Source organism: Pteropus alecto, unplaced genomic scaffold, assembly GCF_000325575.1.
Source record: "Pteropus alecto unplaced genomic scaffold, ASM32557v1 scaffold276, whole genome shotgun sequence".
Classification (NCBI taxonomy): domain Eukaryota; kingdom Metazoa; phylum Chordata; class Mammalia; order Chiroptera; family Pteropodidae; genus Pteropus; species Pteropus alecto.
Genome location: NW_006438074.1, coordinates 6,603,201 through 6,623,110, shown reverse-complemented (window position 1 = coordinate 6,623,110; position 19,910 = coordinate 6,603,201). Strand labels below are relative to the sequence as shown.

The window sequence follows — 19,910 nt, the reverse complement described above, 5'->3', positions numbered from 1 at the left end:
TTTCCCTCCCACTGTCCCTCCTCTTCCTCACTCCCTCAGAAAGGAAACCCAAGCTCCTTTAATCCCTGGAATACCACTGGGCACTCCTTTCTGAACCCTGTCCTCATCCAGGTTCATTAAAGAAATAGGGCGAGTAGGAGTTGAACGTGAACACAGGGCCACGCTTAGGAAAACAGAAGGGGTACCTCTCTCATAATCACTGATGGGCCCCTACTGGCCTGGCACCCATCCACCTGTGGCCCCATGTCCATCCCTGCCTCTCTGGGTTCCTGACCTCCGCATTTCTGACCTCATCCTGGGGACTCGACCTTTCGTTGGACTGTGCATCTCACTAACAATTGGACTTCTGGGGTCTCCCTGACCCTAATTCACCAGCTTCTCGGAAGGCAAGACTTCCCCTCCCAGTGCCCACTGGTCTTCACCCCATCTGGCCACAGCACCCTCCAGGTGTCCTCCCTTGCCAGGGGCTCAGCAGACCACCCCCAGGCCACAGGAAGCAGCACCATGGCGATGAGGGTCCCGAGGTGGGGCTCACCTCTTCACAGTGCGCAGGAGGGTAGAGCGGGCTTCGTTGTGGAAAGTAATGACGAAGCTGGTGGCCGGCAGGTCCACAGAGTAGGACACAGACGGGCAACTAAGAAGGGAGCAGAGAGGTCAGAAGGCAGCTGTAGGAGTGTCCTCGGGGCAGAGCTGAGGCTTCTTTGTCCAGCCTGCTGCCCACTGGAATACCCCTGTGGGGCAGAGAAGGCAAGCCTGAAGCCAGGATGTGGGCGCTGCCCCTCCACACCCAGGCTCCACCCTGCTCAGGCCACCGGGAGTCCTCAGAGGGACGCCACAGGTTGGGGGACCTTCCCATGCCAGGGGGGCTCTTCACCAAAGACCTAGAGCACTGGGAGCCCACAGTCCCCAAAGTGTTTAGGAGGGCTCTGGCTGCGTGCAGGCAGCACCGGGCCCAGGACCCAGTCATGGTCCAGCAGACAGAACTCCCTGCCCAACAAAGCAGCCAAGAGACAGAATGGGGTGGGGGGAGGGAAACAGCTTCTCTTTTGTCTCTGACGCCCTGGAGCTTCTTATTTTGCCTCTCTGGGCTCATGACATTTGGTAGGAACTGGAAAGGAGTCGCCCCCATCCTGCTGTCCTGTGAATTCCTCCCTCTCACTGCCCAACACTAACAGCCGGTTGGTGACACCAGGCAGGGGAGCAGCCTCTCTGGGACTCCTGGAGGAAGCTGAAACCTCCGAGAAGACACCAAAGGCAGTTCCCACCAGCCCACTCCCTCGCAGCAGCTCTGTGCTTGCCATCTCCAGACACCACATTTTTGGCCCGCTGGCTCCCCTTCCTTGGGAAAGGGAATGAAAACAATCCATTCCCGCCAGCCTCCTTCCCTGCCTTTCTGCGAAGGCGCTCGTTCACACTCCTGGGGCCGGCGGGCAGGCAGCCGCGGCGCTGGTTTTCATGGCATCTTCTTTGTTACAGTTGCTATTCCGGCAGTGACTATTTTTTTCATTATAGCATTCATTCCACTGACAGCAGCTCACAGCTGAATTCCCAGGCCCATTTCCTGCCCTGCAGAGCAGATCGGGTTAGACAGACAGGAGGTCCACCAGCCTGGGACCCCCATGGGAGAAATTCTGAGAGGCTTCAAAATAATAAATACTCTTTGAGAGGGGATGGGAGGGAGTAGCGGGGGCAAGGGAAGTCACCTCTGTCCCTGGAGAAGCTAGGCTTCCTAAGTGCTCACCCTCCCAGAGGCATGCTGACTTGGGGGTACCTAATAAGATGCAGAGTGCTGAGAGAAGCAGCGACCTCTTGGGTGCCCAGCGCCCCAGCATATACCTCTGGGAACCCCAGGTCTCTATCCTTGAACCCCAACCATTTAGTGCCAGGAAAAGGGGAATCTGGATTTCAATGTCCATTCTCTACCTGAGGTGGCCAAGATACCCACACCCCAACTGGAGGGTAGGCTTGACCTCCTCCCACCTACCCCTTCCAACTCTCTCCACCCTGCATTTCTCTGAGATTCATATCAGTGATGATGGGGATTTATCCAGCAGTTCCTAGGAACCAAGGGCCTATGAAGAGGTTCATCTCATGCCTATGTTTCGAATTTGGGGTTGTGAAGCTGGTAGGTCTGTCTTCGCTCCCCTTGAGGGGCGCCCCCTAGACTGAGGGTTGGACCAGGAACTAGCCTGCAGTCCAGTGGACACTGCAGCCTGGAAGGCCAAGGGCAAGAGTGTGGTTCACCCTAGAATATCTGGCTCCACCATGGGAGGTCCTGCCCACCAAAGCCAGAACCTCCCTTGCTCCCCCTTCACACACGCGTGCATGCACGTGCACACATACAGACACACGGACACAAAGACACACACACACTCCTGATCCACCTTGGGTTTCTGAGAAGGCCGGGCAGCAGCACTGGGCCTCCCCAACTCATCACTGCCTTGGAGATGAAGCCTCATTTTAATAAACGTGTAACCGCAAGAGGAACTCCCACTTTAAGCTCCTCAGTGAACACCTGAGGAGGCTGAGTTGGGTGGGTGGGAGGGAGGGCAGAGGTGATCCAGGCCAGACTCTCAGTTCACAGATTTGGGTCAGCAGAACCTCCAGGCCTTGGACCTAGTTTGGCCGTGGTCAGGGCTGCCCACAAAAGCTCTTCAAGTGGAGTTGTATAGATATAACCTGGAAGGCCCCACCGTGCAGGCATGAGGGGAGACTGCCCCATGACTGAAAGGGAAAGAATTCCTGGGGCCTGAACTAGCTGTTAGACCTGGGTGGGAGCCTTCTGAGCAGCAGGATTATTACCCAATTTGGTAGCACGAGTGGTTTCTGGAGGCCGACAGTGCTGTGGTTAAGGATAGTCTGGAGCTCCCCGAACTCCACGTGGCCTTCAGGCACACCTCCATGAGTGACAAGAAAGGTGCTAAAATCAGGCCCCCTTCTGCACTCTGAGCTCACATACACCTTTTGGGCTGTGGAGTAGCTGCTTCAGAAGGAAACACAACCTTGACCCCAGTCATTCTCGCCTACCCTCAAACTAGGACCAGCCTGGCACTGGATACACGGCTGGGTCCAACAGAGCCCATGCAGGGACATGGGTAGGTCAGCTCCAGCAATCCCTTGCTGCCCTGTTAGCTGTCTGCACAGAGTGTAGAGGAGGTCCCCAAAGCACCCTGTGTTGCTAAGGAAACTTCCCTGGAGAGGACACCGAGGAGAGCTGTAAAGGTGGGGAGGAGCGGGGGACACGGTTCAGGCAGAGGGAACAGCATGTGGGAAGATGAGGAGCGAGACAGGAAAAGTTCAGGATTGGGGGAGCGTTCAACACCAGGCGAAAAGGAGCAGAGGTCCGAGGGGAGAGGGGGTGCCCCTCACTCTTCAGACGAAGGAGCTCAGACTGTTCTTGTAGGTCAGGGCAGGAAGAGATGAGACGAGGTGGTGGCTTATATAATCCAGACAGGACACAACAAGGGCCTGAACCAAGGGGGGTTGGTGACCTGCCCAAGGTCAGTCACTCACAATGAGAATTGTAGGAGCTGGAATTAGCGTGGAAGGTGTCCTTGATCCTTGATTTATAGCCTCCCATACCTATCACCCTGGGAGAACTAAGAGCAAGGCCGGGAAGACTTCCTGGGAGTTTCGAGGAAGAGGTAGCAACGGGGCAGGAAGAAAGGAAGGAAAGAGGTGGCAATGGGCAGTGCACACAGCACTGTGCTGTTTCCACAGTGTAGGCAGAGCGGGTGGTCCCTCTTCACCTCAGGCTCCACAGCAGGGCATCTGGAACACCTGGCTTGCCTAGCCCCTTGGACCTCCTGTGGTCCCCTGGCAGGTCACTCTCACTGGGACTTCAGACTGAGGTGCTGAGGGGCCTCCCAGCTGGGAAGGTCTCCTTGGCCTTCTCAGGCCCTTGGCAGGGCAATGAAGTAAAGAGGCGTCAGGAAAACAGCTGAGGATGAGGACTTGAATGTCCCAATAACTAGATGGAGACTAAGGAAATCTTCCTCGTTTCTTAAATCCTGAAAGGAAACAGGCTACCTGGGGTTGGCCCTTTCTTTCTCCATCAGCACAAAAGAGGCCACACCTGTAATGGCGGGTGTCCCGGATGGGCCGGTCAGAGCTCAGTTTGTCACTCTCCAGCTGGTTGAAGGCGTGCTGTCTGTAGGGGTCCTCTCCCGCCTTCAGCTGCTTGGCCGCCAGGTACGCCTTCTCATCAAAGCCCCTCGAGGGTGTTCCTGTCACCTGAGACAAAGGTCAGCATCAGTGGGGCCACAGGCAAGAGGATAAAGTAGCCACTAATTAGTAAGCACAGGTGGGAGCCACTTGCAAGACCTCATTTGTACCTGACCCCAACTCCATGAGCAAGAAGTCATTACCGCCCCTGCTGTACAGATGAGGAAACTGAGGCTCGAGAAGTTAAGAACAGTAGCTGTGTGTGAGGAGGGGGAAGGGGTATGTGAGGACTCTCCATACTTTCTGCTCAAAAAACTGCTCTAAAATATATAAAGTCTATTTTTCAAAAAGCTCAAGGGGAGACTTAGTAAGTCACAGGTTCTGGATTCAAACTCATCGTTTAAACTTTGAAACGCACACTCTTAATCGTTGTTCTGTGCTGGATATAGAGAGGACAACTCTGGAGCGTATCAGACCCCCAAAATGAGGTATCCTGAGGGGATCACCAACAAGGCTGGAGGTTGCCAATCAACCAGCAGATCAACAGTCTCCTAGGGGTGAACTTGGGCCTGACGATGGGCTAGGCACGATGAGTTAAACACCAAGGGCTTAGACAAGTTGCTACACAGAGAACTACCTGTGAGGATAAGCAGGCCCTCACAGGCTATTGCCAGGGCTGCTAGAAGTCAAGTGCACAGAAAATGATACCTCTTCTCAGAGACTTGCGTGTGCTGCTGAAATAGCCTCATGTCAGATCTACTTGGTGCTCCCATGCTAAGTGCTGGGGAGTGATGAATAACAGATGCCATGGCCCAGCGTCCCCTCTCTTAGCCACGCCCTGCTCTGTGCTCCCAAAGTCCCCCCATGAAAGACGCTGGGGAAGGACACATCTGAGATGAATGGATAGATGCCGACACCTCAGTATTTGAACCAAACTGCTGGCTGAATGTTCCCCGGAGCGCCTTGAAATATCAATTGAGTGCCTCCTGACTCCATCCTGACCAGCAGCCTGGGTGGGAGCCATGGGCACACAGAAGCAGTAGGAAGGCAGGTGAGAATTGTCCATGCACAGAACCCCTAAAGGAGGACTCTGTCACAGGCCTAGTCCCCAGAGAGATGATACCATCAGGAAGGCAGCTGGGCCTGCAGGAAAGGAAACCAATGTGTTAGGTGATGCCAGGGACATCCACCAACAGCCAAGGGCCTCCATGTCCCCCTGAGAGCCCAGCTCCCAATCTCGCCAGACAGGAATGCAGAAGGCTCCAGGAAGCACTGACTCCCTTAAAGGAGGCCACTCGGTAGTGTTCCCGCTTCCGGTTGCACATCCTGTCCTAGGACCAGTCCCTGATCTCCCTGAGATAAGGACCAGTGAGGGAGATTTCATTGAGTCCACTACTATAGACAGATACTTAGGGTGTCTGTGCTCAGGGTGGTGACAATAGCTGCAGCTGCCACACTGTGACATTCTGAGTTAGTGCCATGCAAAGGACTGGACAGATGTAGCAGAGCCCCCATAGTCTCGAAATCCATTTTAGGAAAGACAGACAGAGGGAAAGAAGGAAGGAGGGAAAGGAGAGAGAGAATGTTCTGACTTGAACCCTGCATTACTAGAAGGACCCAAGCTGTCCAACTTTGAAAGTGAGAATGAGGGAGATCCTTTATGTCCTTCCCATCCGGGAAAAGAATGTGTTAACTCGACCCCTCTTCCTCCCAGATCAGGGTCAGGGAGATGGAAAGCAGTCCCCAGCTGATGGCGGAGGAGCTAAAACAAAAGAAAATCTGCAGAAGCTCCCAAAGGGAGAGTATGCCACGAATTATCCTTCAAGTCCACTGTGGGAATAACGTTTATTTATTTAGAACTTATGGCTACTCTTTGGGCTCAGGAAACCTTTGAGCCCTCATCCCACACTCACCTATCGCCCAATAAACATTGACGGAGGGCCACCCATCTACCAGTCACTGGGGCACCCTTCTGGGAGTTCTAAGAATCACCTGAGCATTCATTCGTTTACAAATGCTTGAATTCACTCATTCATTCATCTACCCATTCATTTGACAAAGCTTCACTGAACACCTCCCATGTGCCAGGAAGTGGAAGGAATGCTTCTGAGACTGTCCCCCCGACCCCAGTCTGCAGCCTTCCTGCACCTCGTTCAAAGCTTCCTCAGGGCCATAGGGAATGTTGCGGAAGGGCATCTGCTCAGGCCAAGGCACATTGGAGAAGTCCCTCTCAGGGCCTCAAAACTGAGCTAGACATCCTTATAGATGCTGTCAGGAAACATCCGCTGCTCCCTCCCACAGGCCCACAGCCTCTGATGGTCCAGCCCTCCTCCAAGGTTAGACCCTTCACCTGCGAAGATGGTGCCATGGAAACACAAGGCCTGCCCCCTCCCAGAGGTCTTAGCTCTGCTTTCACATTGACCCAGCAGTCCCCAGGGTTTGGAGCTGAAAAACTGGTTGGCTTCGAGTCAGCCAAGTGGAGGGGATACTGAGGAAGGGTGGGATGTGACTTCTGTGGGGCTATCGCTTTCTCTCCATCCAGTGCCTTCCTGGCCTCACCCATCACCGCCCAGAGCTCTTCTTCCTTGGAATCTACCCCCAGTTCACACGCCCACCCACAGCTCATTTTCTTCCAGCATTCCAACTCTCCTTTCCCTTCGGCCCTGTTCTTTGATCTGGAGACTTCCAGGCCTTTGAATGTCCCATGGGTACCTCTAACTCAGCACCTCAAAATGAATTCCTCACTGATGCCTAAAGCAGCTGCTTCTCCTTAGTTGCCTGTTGCAGAGATGGGCAGTCCCATCCTCCAGATCCTCCAAACCACAAACCCAAGGGCCATCCCTGATGCTCTCCCCCATGCTCCACAGCCTGATTCAGATCCCCGCCCTGGGTATCCACAGGTGGTATCCTATGGGCATCCCACTAGTTACTGAAAGTCTGTATGTGCAGATACTGTGCAAAAGGCTGCGAAGACAGAAATAAGCAAAAAGCAGTATGGTCTCCAGAGGAGAAATCCAGGAATCTGGCCCCTTTCCTTCTCCATCCCACACAAGGCACAGCCATGGAGGGTCATGAATAACCCCTGCACACCTAACCTTAGAGTACAGGTAGCTGGAGAAGTGGCCATGGAGGCTCACCCCACCCCAACCCCAGCTGGGGCAGGAGTCCGGAGTCAGTGCACACACCACGAACTGGTGACCAGTGAATGACGTTCCCCTTCTCCCCTCTCCTAAAGGGAAAATGTGTTGCTATCTCCTTTTCCCACCACGCTGCTTGCTTAGCATATCAGCATGTGAGGGGTAAATGTGTCCTTTGGCTTTAGGCTGTGGGGCCATGAGGAGCTATATCTGGATCAGCCTGAGAAGTCTGAGATCCTGGGCTTGGAGCCACTTGGAGTCACTGATGGGACCTGCACTGCCCTTTCTGGAGGGGGTGTTCATGGAGCTCTTATATCACATGGCACTGGCAGTTGTGCTTTACTTCTTTCTTTTCCACTAGATGGTGAGCTCCTCATCTTTGAGCTCCAAGCACCTGACACATAGTAGGTATTGAGCGGGCATTTCCTGAATAAAGGAATGAATGAGTGAATGAGTGAATGAATGAATACCTAAATATCGTCTCTGCTCTCAACTTACTTATGATCAATTGAGGAGAAAACAGATAATAAATGGGATCCTCTGACACATCACATGACTTTCAGTGGCTCTTGCCCTCTCTCTCTCTCTCTCTTTCTCCTTGAACTAGTTTGAGTTGAATATTCTTCTCTAATGACTAAAAGTTCAGAGATGTCAGTCCGCAGTTCTTTCAATAAATAAAAAACCATTCTCAAAAAGTAAGAAACAAAATAAACAAAAACCCACAAATGAGCCACAATGACATGGTATGTAGGTGGCAGCCATCCACTCTAAGATATGAGGCTGGTCTCTGGCATCTGGCCCAGTGATTTGAGCCCAGAGCTGGGTAGGGCATTCATTCCCAGCCTTCCCTAGAAGGCAGGGCTGTGGTCAGGCTTTGGGCAGGGGGTTCCACCTAGACCATGGTGTAACAGACCCTTGATTTGCCATGAGCAGGAACAAGGTTGGGGAGGTGGTGAGTGACAGCCTGATGAACCTCCCACAGCCCTCCAGTCTCCTGCAGAGAGTTCTTGGCTGACATTTAGGCAGCCACCTCCTCCCCGGTCTTTGTTGTCCGTTTGAGAAGTGCCAGATCCAGCACTTCCACGTCTAATAAGGTCAATCACATCTGAAATTGTTTAAGCCGAAATAATGACTTTGCTCTATAAAATGAGAAGAATTATTTCTCATCTTGGAGAGTTTTATTTTCAGTCTATCACATCGACCAAACTTTGAAACTTGCCTGACTTGTTCCAGTTTTTTTTTCCCAGCTATATTTGCATATTTCTTTTTGACCGCTAAATTTAGAAAACAAACAGCAAAGGGGAAAGTTTAAAATAAGAAAAGAAAATATTTTCCATGTCATATTCATCAAAAACAATTCAACCCAAATCCCCAAGCCTCGTAAACTTTCTTTTAAAACATACGCTTACCCCTACATTTTAGATTTAAACAACTCCAACTCCTTTTAAATAACTGCTGTCCAATTTCCTTTTACTGCCAGTAAAACAGGTACCTGCTGGGTTTGCCTTTCGCTAAATTTCAATGAAACTGCAAATAAAAAAGCTCTGGTCCTATTTTATGGATGCCTCCTTTTTTTCTGAGTCTGCTTTAAACCCAAAACACCTGGCGAACAAAATGTGATTCCCTACCTCTCCCCTGGGAACGAAATCTCACCTGATGCTATGTCCCAAGTTGAAAGACTGCCATTCATTACGAGAACTGGGAAACTAAGTTCATGATTCACCATCTCTCCGAGCACAAAGTCTCAGGTTCCACCTCTCCCAAATGAAAAGGCGGGTCCCCCAGGGCTTCTTGAGTCGCTGGGTTCTGGGGAAGTAGCCAACCCCACTTGTCCTGCCAGTGCTCCAACTAGCCAATGAAGAGCCAGGAACCTCATGTTGGGTACAGGGGAAACTCTTAGGGTACCAACAGTTCCTGAGGGGCCTGCCCCAGACATGTCCCGGTCTTCCTCTTCACGTTGCCTCAAAGGCAGTTATTGTAGGGTTTACCAGCCTGGCTTTTGAAATCTGGCAGCCCTGGGATAGGGTAAGAGACCAGTGCTTACTGCTCTCTTACCCTTTCTGAGCATGCTTCTTCATCTGGAAAATGGGGATTCTTGGGAGGACTAAAGGAGATAATATAGATAACATGCTTAGCGTAGTATCTGGCACTTAAATTGTAATTATTGATTATTATTAGCTCATCTGCCTTTTTGCCAGTGGCACATTAGAATCATCTGGGAAGATTTTAAAAATCTTGGTGCCAAGGCCTTTCCCAAGACTAATTAAATCAGAAACTGTGCAGGTGGGACACAAGCATCAGGAGTTCTTAAAGCTCTCCAGAAGGTTCCAGTGTGTTACCAAGGCTGCTTTAAACAGATGCAGGATGGTGAATGACTGCTAGTTATGGTCTGGTGGAATCACAGGACCAAGAATGAAGATGGCCCTTAGAGACCATGTGCCCTGATCCCCTTCCCAAGGCCCCTCGCCACGAGTCTGGTGTTTTGGCCTCTATTTGTACTGACCCAGAGCTTCACCATTAGCAGAGCCAACCGCAACTCAGCTAGAGCTTCCATGGCTGCAATGGAAACCACCACCTTGTACCACCCATGCCCACAGGCCCAGGAGGCTCTGGTTTAATTACTCAGGAGCACAGGGTAGGGGCTGCCTGGGAAGCCAAATTTGGGCTTCCAGTTAGATTCCCCACAACGACCTGACTTTTCCAGGGGCGCTGATGACTGCACAGTTTTATGACACAAGTAGTCTCACCAGAAAAGAAGAGGGTGCACTGCCCACTCCCTTAGGGATCTGAGCCAAATAGGGTCCTCTATTCAAGGCTGGGACAAGACATCGGGTTCACATTCCAGAGGGTCTGTGCTCAGATCCAGGTGGATTCCAGGTCACAAGCTCCCTGGGTCTCATTTTCTATGTTTTGCCTGGCCCAGAGGCCATCTAGGGATAGAGGGACTCTAAGGGTGGTCTACGCTAGAGATACGGTGTGACAGCTCAGTTTCCACCTGCTTATCAGTTTACCCAGCTGGAGTAGAGCATTCCTCAGTCTGCGAAGAGTCCCAGAATCTTGCCTTACCCTCCAAACCACACCTCTGCAGGGTATGAGGAAAGATTGAGTCTCTTCTACAGTAATGAGCTAATGCTCACTGCTCATTGAGGGTCTGCTGTGAGCTGGGCATTAGGCTAGGTGCTTACTTCTATCTCCAAGAATTCCTGCCAAATAAGTGCTTGTCATTTTACAGGGGTGAGAACTGAGGCCCAGAGAGATAAAACAACATGCCTAAGGTCACACAGCTGCTGAGTGTCTGGGCTGGGATTAGAATTGAGGCTGTCTGGCTGTAGAGCCTAAGCACAGAGCTTCCTCTGTGCGCCTTCAGATGACTCCTGAGACCAGATGTGCTTGGCACCCCGCTTCCAATTGTGAGTCCTTCGGCTCCAAAGCAAGCTGGACTCTGGCACCTACAACACGACCAGGTCCTAACGAGTGCAGCCTGGAGGCTGCCTCCCTCCTGGGCTCAGGGTTCAGAGCATCAGTCTGTGGCTCAGATGGGGATTTGCTCAGTGCTGTCATCTCTTGGCCTGACATGGGCATGGGAACACTTGCTTATGGATAGAAAGATTATAGAAAAAATGAAAAGTACAAGAGTGCATTACTCAGACCAAAACAGCACATATCCAAATTTCCCTGGGTCGGCCCAGGCCCTCCTTGGTCTTCCCAGCCAGGAATACCCTCAGGGTCTTGATGATCTTCTGTTGCAGTCACGCGAAGGGGAGACAAAGCCAATTCCTGTTCCAGCTCTTGTCTGCTTGATGGTACCAATCCCCCAACCATAATTGCCACGCTCTGCAGCTGTGAGAAAGGAAGCCAGCAGGAAGAATTGCTGAGGCAGGGCAACCCCGGGGCGCCCTAGGCCCCAGCAACATCCTCTTGGCTAACGTATGATGCAGGTCACCACTGTTCTGCTCTAGTCATACAAGTGTACTATGTCAATGTTTATAAATTATCATTGCACTTCAGGTGTTTCACTTCAGAACCTACTGAACTTGAACCTATCAGGTATTATCAGAGGCCATCCAGGGATAGAGGGACTCTAAGGGTGGTCCTCCCTAGAGATGTGGTGTGACAGCTCAGTTTCCACCTGCTGGAAAAATAAAAATAATAGGCCATGTAATACATAGAACACATACAGTATGAGTATTTCAAGGGTGGCGACAGCTTTCTGCCCAACCCACTAAGTTAAGATCAGCTGGGCCAGGATCACATTCAACCCATCAGAACTCAGCAAGACCCAGATCATGGGCCAGGCACCTCAGTTTATAACACTTTTCATAACAAAAAGCTAAATTAGAGTAGTAGCCGATGCAGTACATTATTGGCATTGTGGGTCAAGCTTAGAAGTACATTACCTATGGTTTATGACTAATAATGAAATAGGTTCCACCTACCGATGGAAGAAAGCACAACAGAGGCAGACTTTTAAAATCAAATTAAGCAAAAAGAAAAAGGAGGAGGGGTAGGTGAATTGGGAAAAAGCAGCCTGCCTCCTGTGTGACTTTTTTTTGAGGGCCACCTCTGGGGCAGGTACGACTTGTCCCTTCAAGAGGACCATGCCCCTGGACTGGTACCTCCTGCTGCAGCCTAGCATTTTATCTAGGCACAATATAGAAAGTGGCCATAAAATCTAGAAATGGGGATAAGACCGATATTTGTTAATGGATAGAGCCCTTTTGATCGCTTTTGGGGTCTGCTGAAGATGCAGCTTTATTCAGTGAGAAATCAGAGACACAGATTACCTGATTGGTGTGTCACAGATGCAGGTGCTGGAGTCACTGGAAATGCGCTGTCAGGCACCACGTTCACTCACTTTTGCATAGCGCACAGAACCATACATTATTAATGAGCAACAGCACAGTGACCGCGTCGTGCAATGTCATGAAATCTAAACAAACCACTTATTATATCTGTTCTTCCATGTTTTCCTTGACGGCTGCCCTGTAATTAAACAGAACCTAAAAAAGGAAGACATAGCTTATTCTTGAAAAAGTCTTAGTGATATAAAGGTATGTCCTCCCTAGCTTAATCTACAAACTCAATGCAATCCTGATGAAATAACAACCATGTTAGTGGGTGGGGGAGGGTTCCACTGGAAGAGTTTAAACAGGAGTGAACAATCAGGGAAAATCTGAAAAAAAAAGTAAAGATAGGGAAATGGGCCTACCAGATATTAAGACATATTAAAGACTGTAGACTTTATATAGCAAGATACTACTACTGTTATATAAGACCAAATAGATCGATAAAAGAAAACAGAGAGGTCAGAAATAGACCTAAGTATAAATAGATGGTTTACATAAGATATAGCTACACTTCAAATGACGGGATGGGAGAGACATGCTATTCAGTGAATGGTGTTAAGAAAAGTGACTTGACAACATGGAACGAATAAAGCTGAATTTGTTTCTTAAACTAAAATAAAATTTAGGTGCCTCAAAATTTAAATTTAAAAAAAAATCTAAAAAATATAAAGTAAAAATTGGTTACTTTTAGTTGTTTTTGTTTTTTGTAATCTTGGACATAAAATCCAAATGTCATTTAAAAAAATCTATATAAAGACTTAAAAAATTTTTAAGGCTAAAAACATCCAAAGTCAAAATAAAAACATCGCAGTGGAAAAAAAATATATTAGCCAAATATATGCCAACAATGGACTAACTTCTTTAATCTCCAAAGAGCTCTTACAAATCAATAAGGACCAATAATTCAAAAAAAAAGTAGACATAAAGGACATAAACAAGTAGTTTGTAAAAATATGAAACAAAAAGACCAATAATAAGAAAAAATGTTCAGCCTCATTGATTATTAATAAATACAAATTCAAACAAGATACTATCTCTTGCTAATTTGTATGGCAAATTCAAGAATAATTATTAGTTCACCCTTATGATCACTACAGCACTATTTACAATAGCTAAGATATAGAAGCAACCTAAGTGCCCATCAATAGATGAATGGATAAAGAAGATGTGATATATACAATGGAATATTACTCAGCCATTAAAAAAAAAGAAATCTTACCATTTGTAACAACATGGATGGACCTAGAGGGTAGTATGTTAAGTGAAATAAATCAGACAAAGACAAATACCATATAATTTCACTTCTATGTGGAATCCAAAGAACAAAATAAACAAAAAAAATGAAACAGAAATAAACTCTTAGATACAGAAAACAAACTGATGGTTGCCAGATGAGAGAGGGATGGGGGCTGGGTGAAAAAGATAAAGGGATTAAGAAGTACAAATTAGTAGTTACAAAATAGTCATGGGATGTAAAGTACAGCATAGGAAATATAATTAATAATATTGTAATAACTATGTATGGTGCCAAGTGGGTACTAGACTAATCGGGAAGATGACTAACCACTATGCTGCACACCTGAAACTAATATAAAAGAATATTGACTGTCAACTGTAACTGAAAATTTTTAAATAAAATAAAATTTAAAAAGAATAATTATTAGTATAATGCTCAGTATTTTGAAAATCTGAATAGGTGCTCTTGAATGTTGGTGGATTATAAATTGGCATCATCAAGGCTGTCTGACAACATCAGCATTTCAGTATATGCGCTGCCAAAGCCAGCACTACATCAGCATTTTAAATACTACTTTTTGACTCAGTAGAAGTTCCATTTTTCAGTAAACATATACCTGATTTTCCTGAGACGGTCCCAGTATACACCTTATAGGATCACCTGACATTTCTAGGCATTAACTCTACAATTAAGCTCACACGAGTACATAACATGTAGAAGTATATTAATTACAGTAGTATTTATAAAAAAAATGCTGGAAATAATTTAAATGCCCATCAGTAGAGGAGTGATTAAAAAAATTATAGTTTATCCTTATAGTAGAATTCTAAACAAATGTTAGAAGGAATAAGTTATGTGTGTGAAGTATTATTCATTTTGTATAAAGTTCATAAATATATGCATATGTAAATGCATAAATATATCAGAAAAATAAATGGCAAACTTCTAAACAGTGGTCACCTCCAGAAAATGGCACGGGAGTGAGCAGAAAGACCGAAGAATTTTAGCTTTCATTTTGTACAAGTCCGGTTTTTTATAAATAAGCATTACTTTTTATAATAAAATTATTTTTAAAAAACCAGATGAACTTTAATTCTTCTCTGCCTAAGATAAAAAAAGTTGAGCTAATATTGTTATTGTCAATATCATCATCTTCAGAGCGAATGTCAGGATAAATAAATTGATGAAAAGTAAGCCCTTTCTCAGCTGTAACATTTGGGGCAGAATTCCAAGCCAAGAACTGGTTACTTCTGAAGGAGAGGGAGGGAAAGTTGTAGAGGAGGAAAATAATTTTACTCTATCCTTCTGAGTAGTTAGCTGAGATTTTGTATTAAAAGACAGATTAACAAGAGAAAAAGAGAAGTTTCTTAACAGGTAGACTTCATGTATAGATGGGAGATACCGGGGAAAAATTAGTAAGGTGGCTTAGAATTCAGTATTAAATACAATCTTAATAGGGAAAGGGGATGTAGGCCTCTTAGGGGAAAGTAAATGACTTTTAGGAAAGATAAATGCACTCTTGGAAGAAGAGAGGTATGATAATTTGTGACAACATGTGTCTGGATGTGGTGCTGACTTTTAGTCTCCTCTCCAGTGATAAGTGAGTTCCTTTTGGAGGATCAGACTTTAGTCAGATAAGGGAAGTTCAGAGAAATCCTCTCTCAGCATTTGCTGCTTTTCAAGTGCCTACAGCTCTAAATAATCAATATAGCAAAGTGGCATATTTGAGGGCGGCACGTTCTGCTACCTTTCAAAGTTAAGGAGGGCAGGGAGCAACATACAGGGCTGAGCCCTAGTGTGGAGGGGGGTGAAGTGCTGTCACAGGTGCAGGTGAATTCACTGTTCAGGTGATGCTTGGACACCCAACTTGATTTTTCCTGATTTCTCCCCAAAGCCCAGTCCTAACAATTAAAAATGGAATTGAGAGGGCGCTAAGAAGCCAAGCCTGAGTCAAGGGCCATTAACCTTATCTGTACTGCAGGCACTAATCACAGAAGAACACTCTGAAGAGATTGGTACTCAGGCACACAGGCGATTGACTAGTGCCATTTCCTTTTCCATTTGGTCCATTTTGAGCTTTTTAAAAAACTTTTCTACAGTACCTGGTGTGGAGTGCTTAACTTAGTAACTTACTTGAAAAGAAGGCAGGTAGGCCAAGGAATGCTGAAAGTGGCTGTCAGGCTAACCCACAGGCCATTCTGCAGCACCTGAGTTAACCTCTAAGAGTAGCCGTTTCCACAGCTGCAGAAAGAAGGTAATGATACTTACAGCCCAGGAGTGTCGAGCTTATTAAACGGAATCATCACATCTGGCCCATGCGAGCCCTCACTAAATGATTGTATAAAAGAAGGGAGATTAAGCAAGATGATTTCTGCAGCCACCTCCACCTTGAACATTAAGTGATCTGTAACAACATCCATTCCGTCCATCATTCTTCAGTACGTGTTTACTGAAAATGATGGAAGACCTCCAAAACCTTCTTTATATGGGACCTACGGCTCTGCTTGATACACAGTAGGTGCTCCGGGGGATGTTCGTCACATCAAGAAGGTATGTATATTGTGCCTCAGAGGCCCTGGTTCTGCGGGAGCTGGAAGAATGGTCAGCAGCTCTGATTGTCACCAAAATTATACCGGCTCCCTCTGGGGCCTTGAGCTTTGGACAGGAGGTAAGAATGCAAAGGATTTCTAGAATGGGGGAGTCGCAGGAAGTGGGGGTAACCTGGGAGTCCCACTAGCGGCTTCTGCCAAATGTATGAGATAGGCAGGTGGGCATGCTAGTTTTGGTCACCAAACCAGAAATGGGTGACTGAGGAGTCCTTTGTGGGGAATGACATTATCATGGGTTTATAGAATGCTTTTCTTCCTTGACTAATATCTTTGAATATTACATTAAATTGTTTTTAAGCCACCAGAATGGTTATTAAATTAGTACCCTTTTAGAAAACAGTCTGGCAGTACCTTTCTAGTGCTATATCCTTTGGCGCACGGCCTTTTCTATTTTATTCTGTCCATATACTCAGAAGATTTAAATTTAACCTTTGGAAGGAGGGAGTTACATGTGTAAATATGCCTTCTTATTGAGGATTCCTATTTTAATCCTATAATTCATTATAGACAAATATTAGGCACAAAGATGTTCACGACTATCTTATTTATAAGAATGGAAATTTGAAAACAATCTAAATGTCAACAGCAGGGGAAAGAATAAGTAAATTATGTTCCATCAACTGAAAAGAATATTTGGCAATCATTTACAAAAAATTGATACAACTATGGAAAAATAAGTACACTCTTATTCATTATTAGAGGGAGTATAAACTGGTATAAATCTTCCAGAGGTAAATTTACCAGTATGTATTAAGAGTCTGAAAAAGATGTGTACGTATAATTCAATTTTAGAACTCTGTCCTAAGGAAATGGTTAAAAATGAGTTCTATTTATAAGAGCAAAAGATTGTAGAGAAAAAACCCTAGATTTCCAGTAACAGAATTGGTTCAATGAGTTATGGTACATCCCTCTGAGAGAATACACTGCAATTATTTAAAAAGATGTAGAAATGTGCTCTGTTAAACAATGGAAAGATGTTCACCATACACAGTTCAGGGGGAAAAAAGCAGGCTACAAATTAATATGTACATCGTGATTTCATTTTTGTTTATTTGAATGTTCTAATTTGTCTTAATGAATAATTATTACCTGTGAAATCGAGAAAAAAATAACATTAACAATATTAGCTATGAAAGCTCTGGAGCAGCACAGAAAAATGCTTGCTCAATAATGAGAGGAAAGGGCAGAATAAAAATTGTATATACTCTGTGATTGCAGATATATAAAAATGATGGACCGTGACAAAAAAGGCATACTGCAAAATAAAAATAGCAATTTGTTAGGATGGAGAGATTACGGGTGATTTTCCATCCTTTTTGTTATTACTATGTTTACGTAATTTTAATTTATTTAAGTGAAAAAAAAAAACCCTCTGAGAATTTTCCTCTGTAGCCTCTCCCCTCCTTGGAATGGTTGTCTTTATGGAACACAAGCTGCCTTACAATGGGCCTAGCTCTTTACAGCTTACTTTTACTTCTCCTGGGTGAAATGGGTCACCGTGACCCCTCTCCTTTGACAGTCCCACACATCTCTACCCTATGTCTTATCAGCTCTGACCCCTGACCCCAAGAGCCCAGATGCTGTTGGGCTAAGGAGTCCCTTTTGGCTATCCTGGATCTCACGGGTCAAACTTGCCAGCCTTGAAGCTTAATGTCTCAGGGTCTCACCGAGGCAGCGCAACAAGCCAACATAAACCACTAATAATGGACTGACGTACATTTAACCCCTTCAGAAACAGGTGCTCACATACACAGCTCTTGAGAGTACACTCCAGTGTGGACAACTGGCAAATATATCACGAGCCTTTAAAGTGTGTACAACCTTTGATCTAGCAAATATGATTCTAGAATGTTATAAAATAATAAACATATGAAGATGTGGGTGCAAAAATAACCTGCTACATATTTTTTAGTAAAACAATGGAAACGATCTAAATGTCCGACAATGGAAGCTTGGTTAGATAAACTATGACACATCATAAGGTTACCATGTAAAATAGGAGATATGCCCAGTTAAATTAAAATTTCAGATAAATAAAAAATAATTTTTTAGGACAAGTATGTCCCAAATATTGCATGGGATATACTTATTCTATAAAACTATTCTTTGCTTATCTGAAATTCAAATTGGAACATAGTTATACTAAAAAATTATTCATCGTTTATCTGAAATTCTAATTTACCTGGAGATCTTATAATTTTATTTGCTAAATCTAGTCACCCTACACCTCCACATAATAGAATGCTATGTAGCCAGTAAAACTCATGTTTTTAGCGCAGGGCCTTTCAAATTGTTTCCTGTTTCCCTATGCTTTAGCTAGAACTTTTTTTTTAATCTATTTTATATTTTAGAGTTATGAGTAAGATTTGGTTGAAATCACTTAAAACTGAAAAACACTGCATTAAAAGATGATTTAACAACAGGAGACAGTGCTCATAAAATAATTTGACAAAACCATGTTAAAAATCAGTATGAGTCTAAGTTTGCATATACACATACATGCAAGTATATGAAGAAAGGATGAGAGATAGGCAGACAGATACCAGACACTCTAAAAGAACCTTAAAAAAAAGTTATTATTTTTGGATGTTGGGATTATACGTGATTCTTAGATTTCCAGAAAATTTTTTCAGGTTTTTATTTACAATGAACTAAATGCAATTTCATTTTGGAAACAATTAATTACTATTAGAAATACTTTTCCTTTCAGATGACATTAATACTTAACATCATTAAAGTCTTAAATTTGGGAGTTATACACTCTTTGGGGATTTAATGAAAAATCTCTGTGTCCTAGTCTTAGAAGGTATATTCACACAAAATTTTGCATACAGTTTGCCCCTACTTGTTAAGAACTCCTCTCTAGATTCTAGAATGCCATTCCTTTACTCTGCCTGCTTTTGAAGTAGCTACTTACTGTGTCCCTGTGACAGTGACTCTTAACCATTTTGGGTTGGGGGGGGAGGGCAGGGTGGTCATATACCTACTCTGAGGCCCAGGTGAAAGCTATGGACTCTCCTCAGAAAAAAAGCACACAGAAAACCAAACACTGCTGCAGGTGGTTTCAGAGGTTCACAGACTCCCTGAGGTCCATTCTTGGACTTCAGGTTCAGAACTGGTGCAATCCCCAGCCTTTGGCACTCACTGGAGCCTTGGCTTGGCTAATTCCCTTTAGGACCAAAGTGGTTAAATATAGATTATTTTTTAAAAGAGACAAAGCCGGGGATAGAATCTAGCTCAGCACTCCCAGGGTACTGCTGCACAGCAAGCGCTTCTAAAGCTGTGTGTGTGCGTGCGTGAATGCGTGCGTAAGAGAATATGATGCCGAGGAAGAATTTCTTGCACACTGAGTACTGCTGAAAAGCATTAGACTTGGGAGGGTTCCAAGAACAGGAAGAAAGACCAGCAGGGAAATCCAAAGTTGGTACCTCTCAGATCTATGCCTTTAGGATGGCTGAATGGGGCAGGAAGGGGTTGTGGGGATGGGATACAGGAGTATTTTGTCAACTCCAAGTTGGTCACCCACTCCGTTTAATGGCTTTCTCAAGTAGCTGTACCACAAACCAATCTCATTTATGCACCTGAGAACCATGTGGGGGCCAATTGACAAGATGAGAGAGACTGCCGAGAGCCTGGGAGGACAGCCCCACGGAGGGCCGGGCAATTTGGCAGTAGCTGCCTACCTGAATGTTAAATCTGTACACCCTCCTATCTAGCAACTCTAGTTCTTGGTATCTCCTAAAAACAAACAAACAAACAAAGCTTATCTATATACCCGAAGAAGCACGTAGAGGGATTTTTGCAGCATGTCAACCAACACGAATTGTCTCTGATCCATTATACCTTGTAAACCAAAACATAATCACCAAGCCCTATGAATGCAATATAAATTTGTGGGTTTTTTTCCACTGGGAAA

The 19,910-nt window shown here is 45.6% G+C and overlaps 1 protein-coding gene across 2 annotated transcripts in view; it reads right to left on the bottom strand.

Annotated features, from left to right (window-relative positions):
* The window catches only part of GALNT16 (polypeptide N-acetylgalactosaminyltransferase 16), a 73,143-nt gene that overhangs the window by 26,128 nt on the left and 27,105 nt on the right, over positions 1 to 19,910 (bottom strand). For both annotated transcript variants that reach the window (XM_006915157.3, XM_025049139.1), the window contains exons 2-3: positions 4,076 to 4,233; positions 536 to 634 (exon numbers count right to left, since the gene is read on the bottom strand). In XM_006915157.3, coding sequence (XP_006915219.1) covers positions 536 to 634; positions 4,076 to 4,233 — 257 coding nt within the window. The remainder of the gene's footprint in view (positions 1 to 535; positions 635 to 4,075; positions 4,234 to 19,910) is intronic.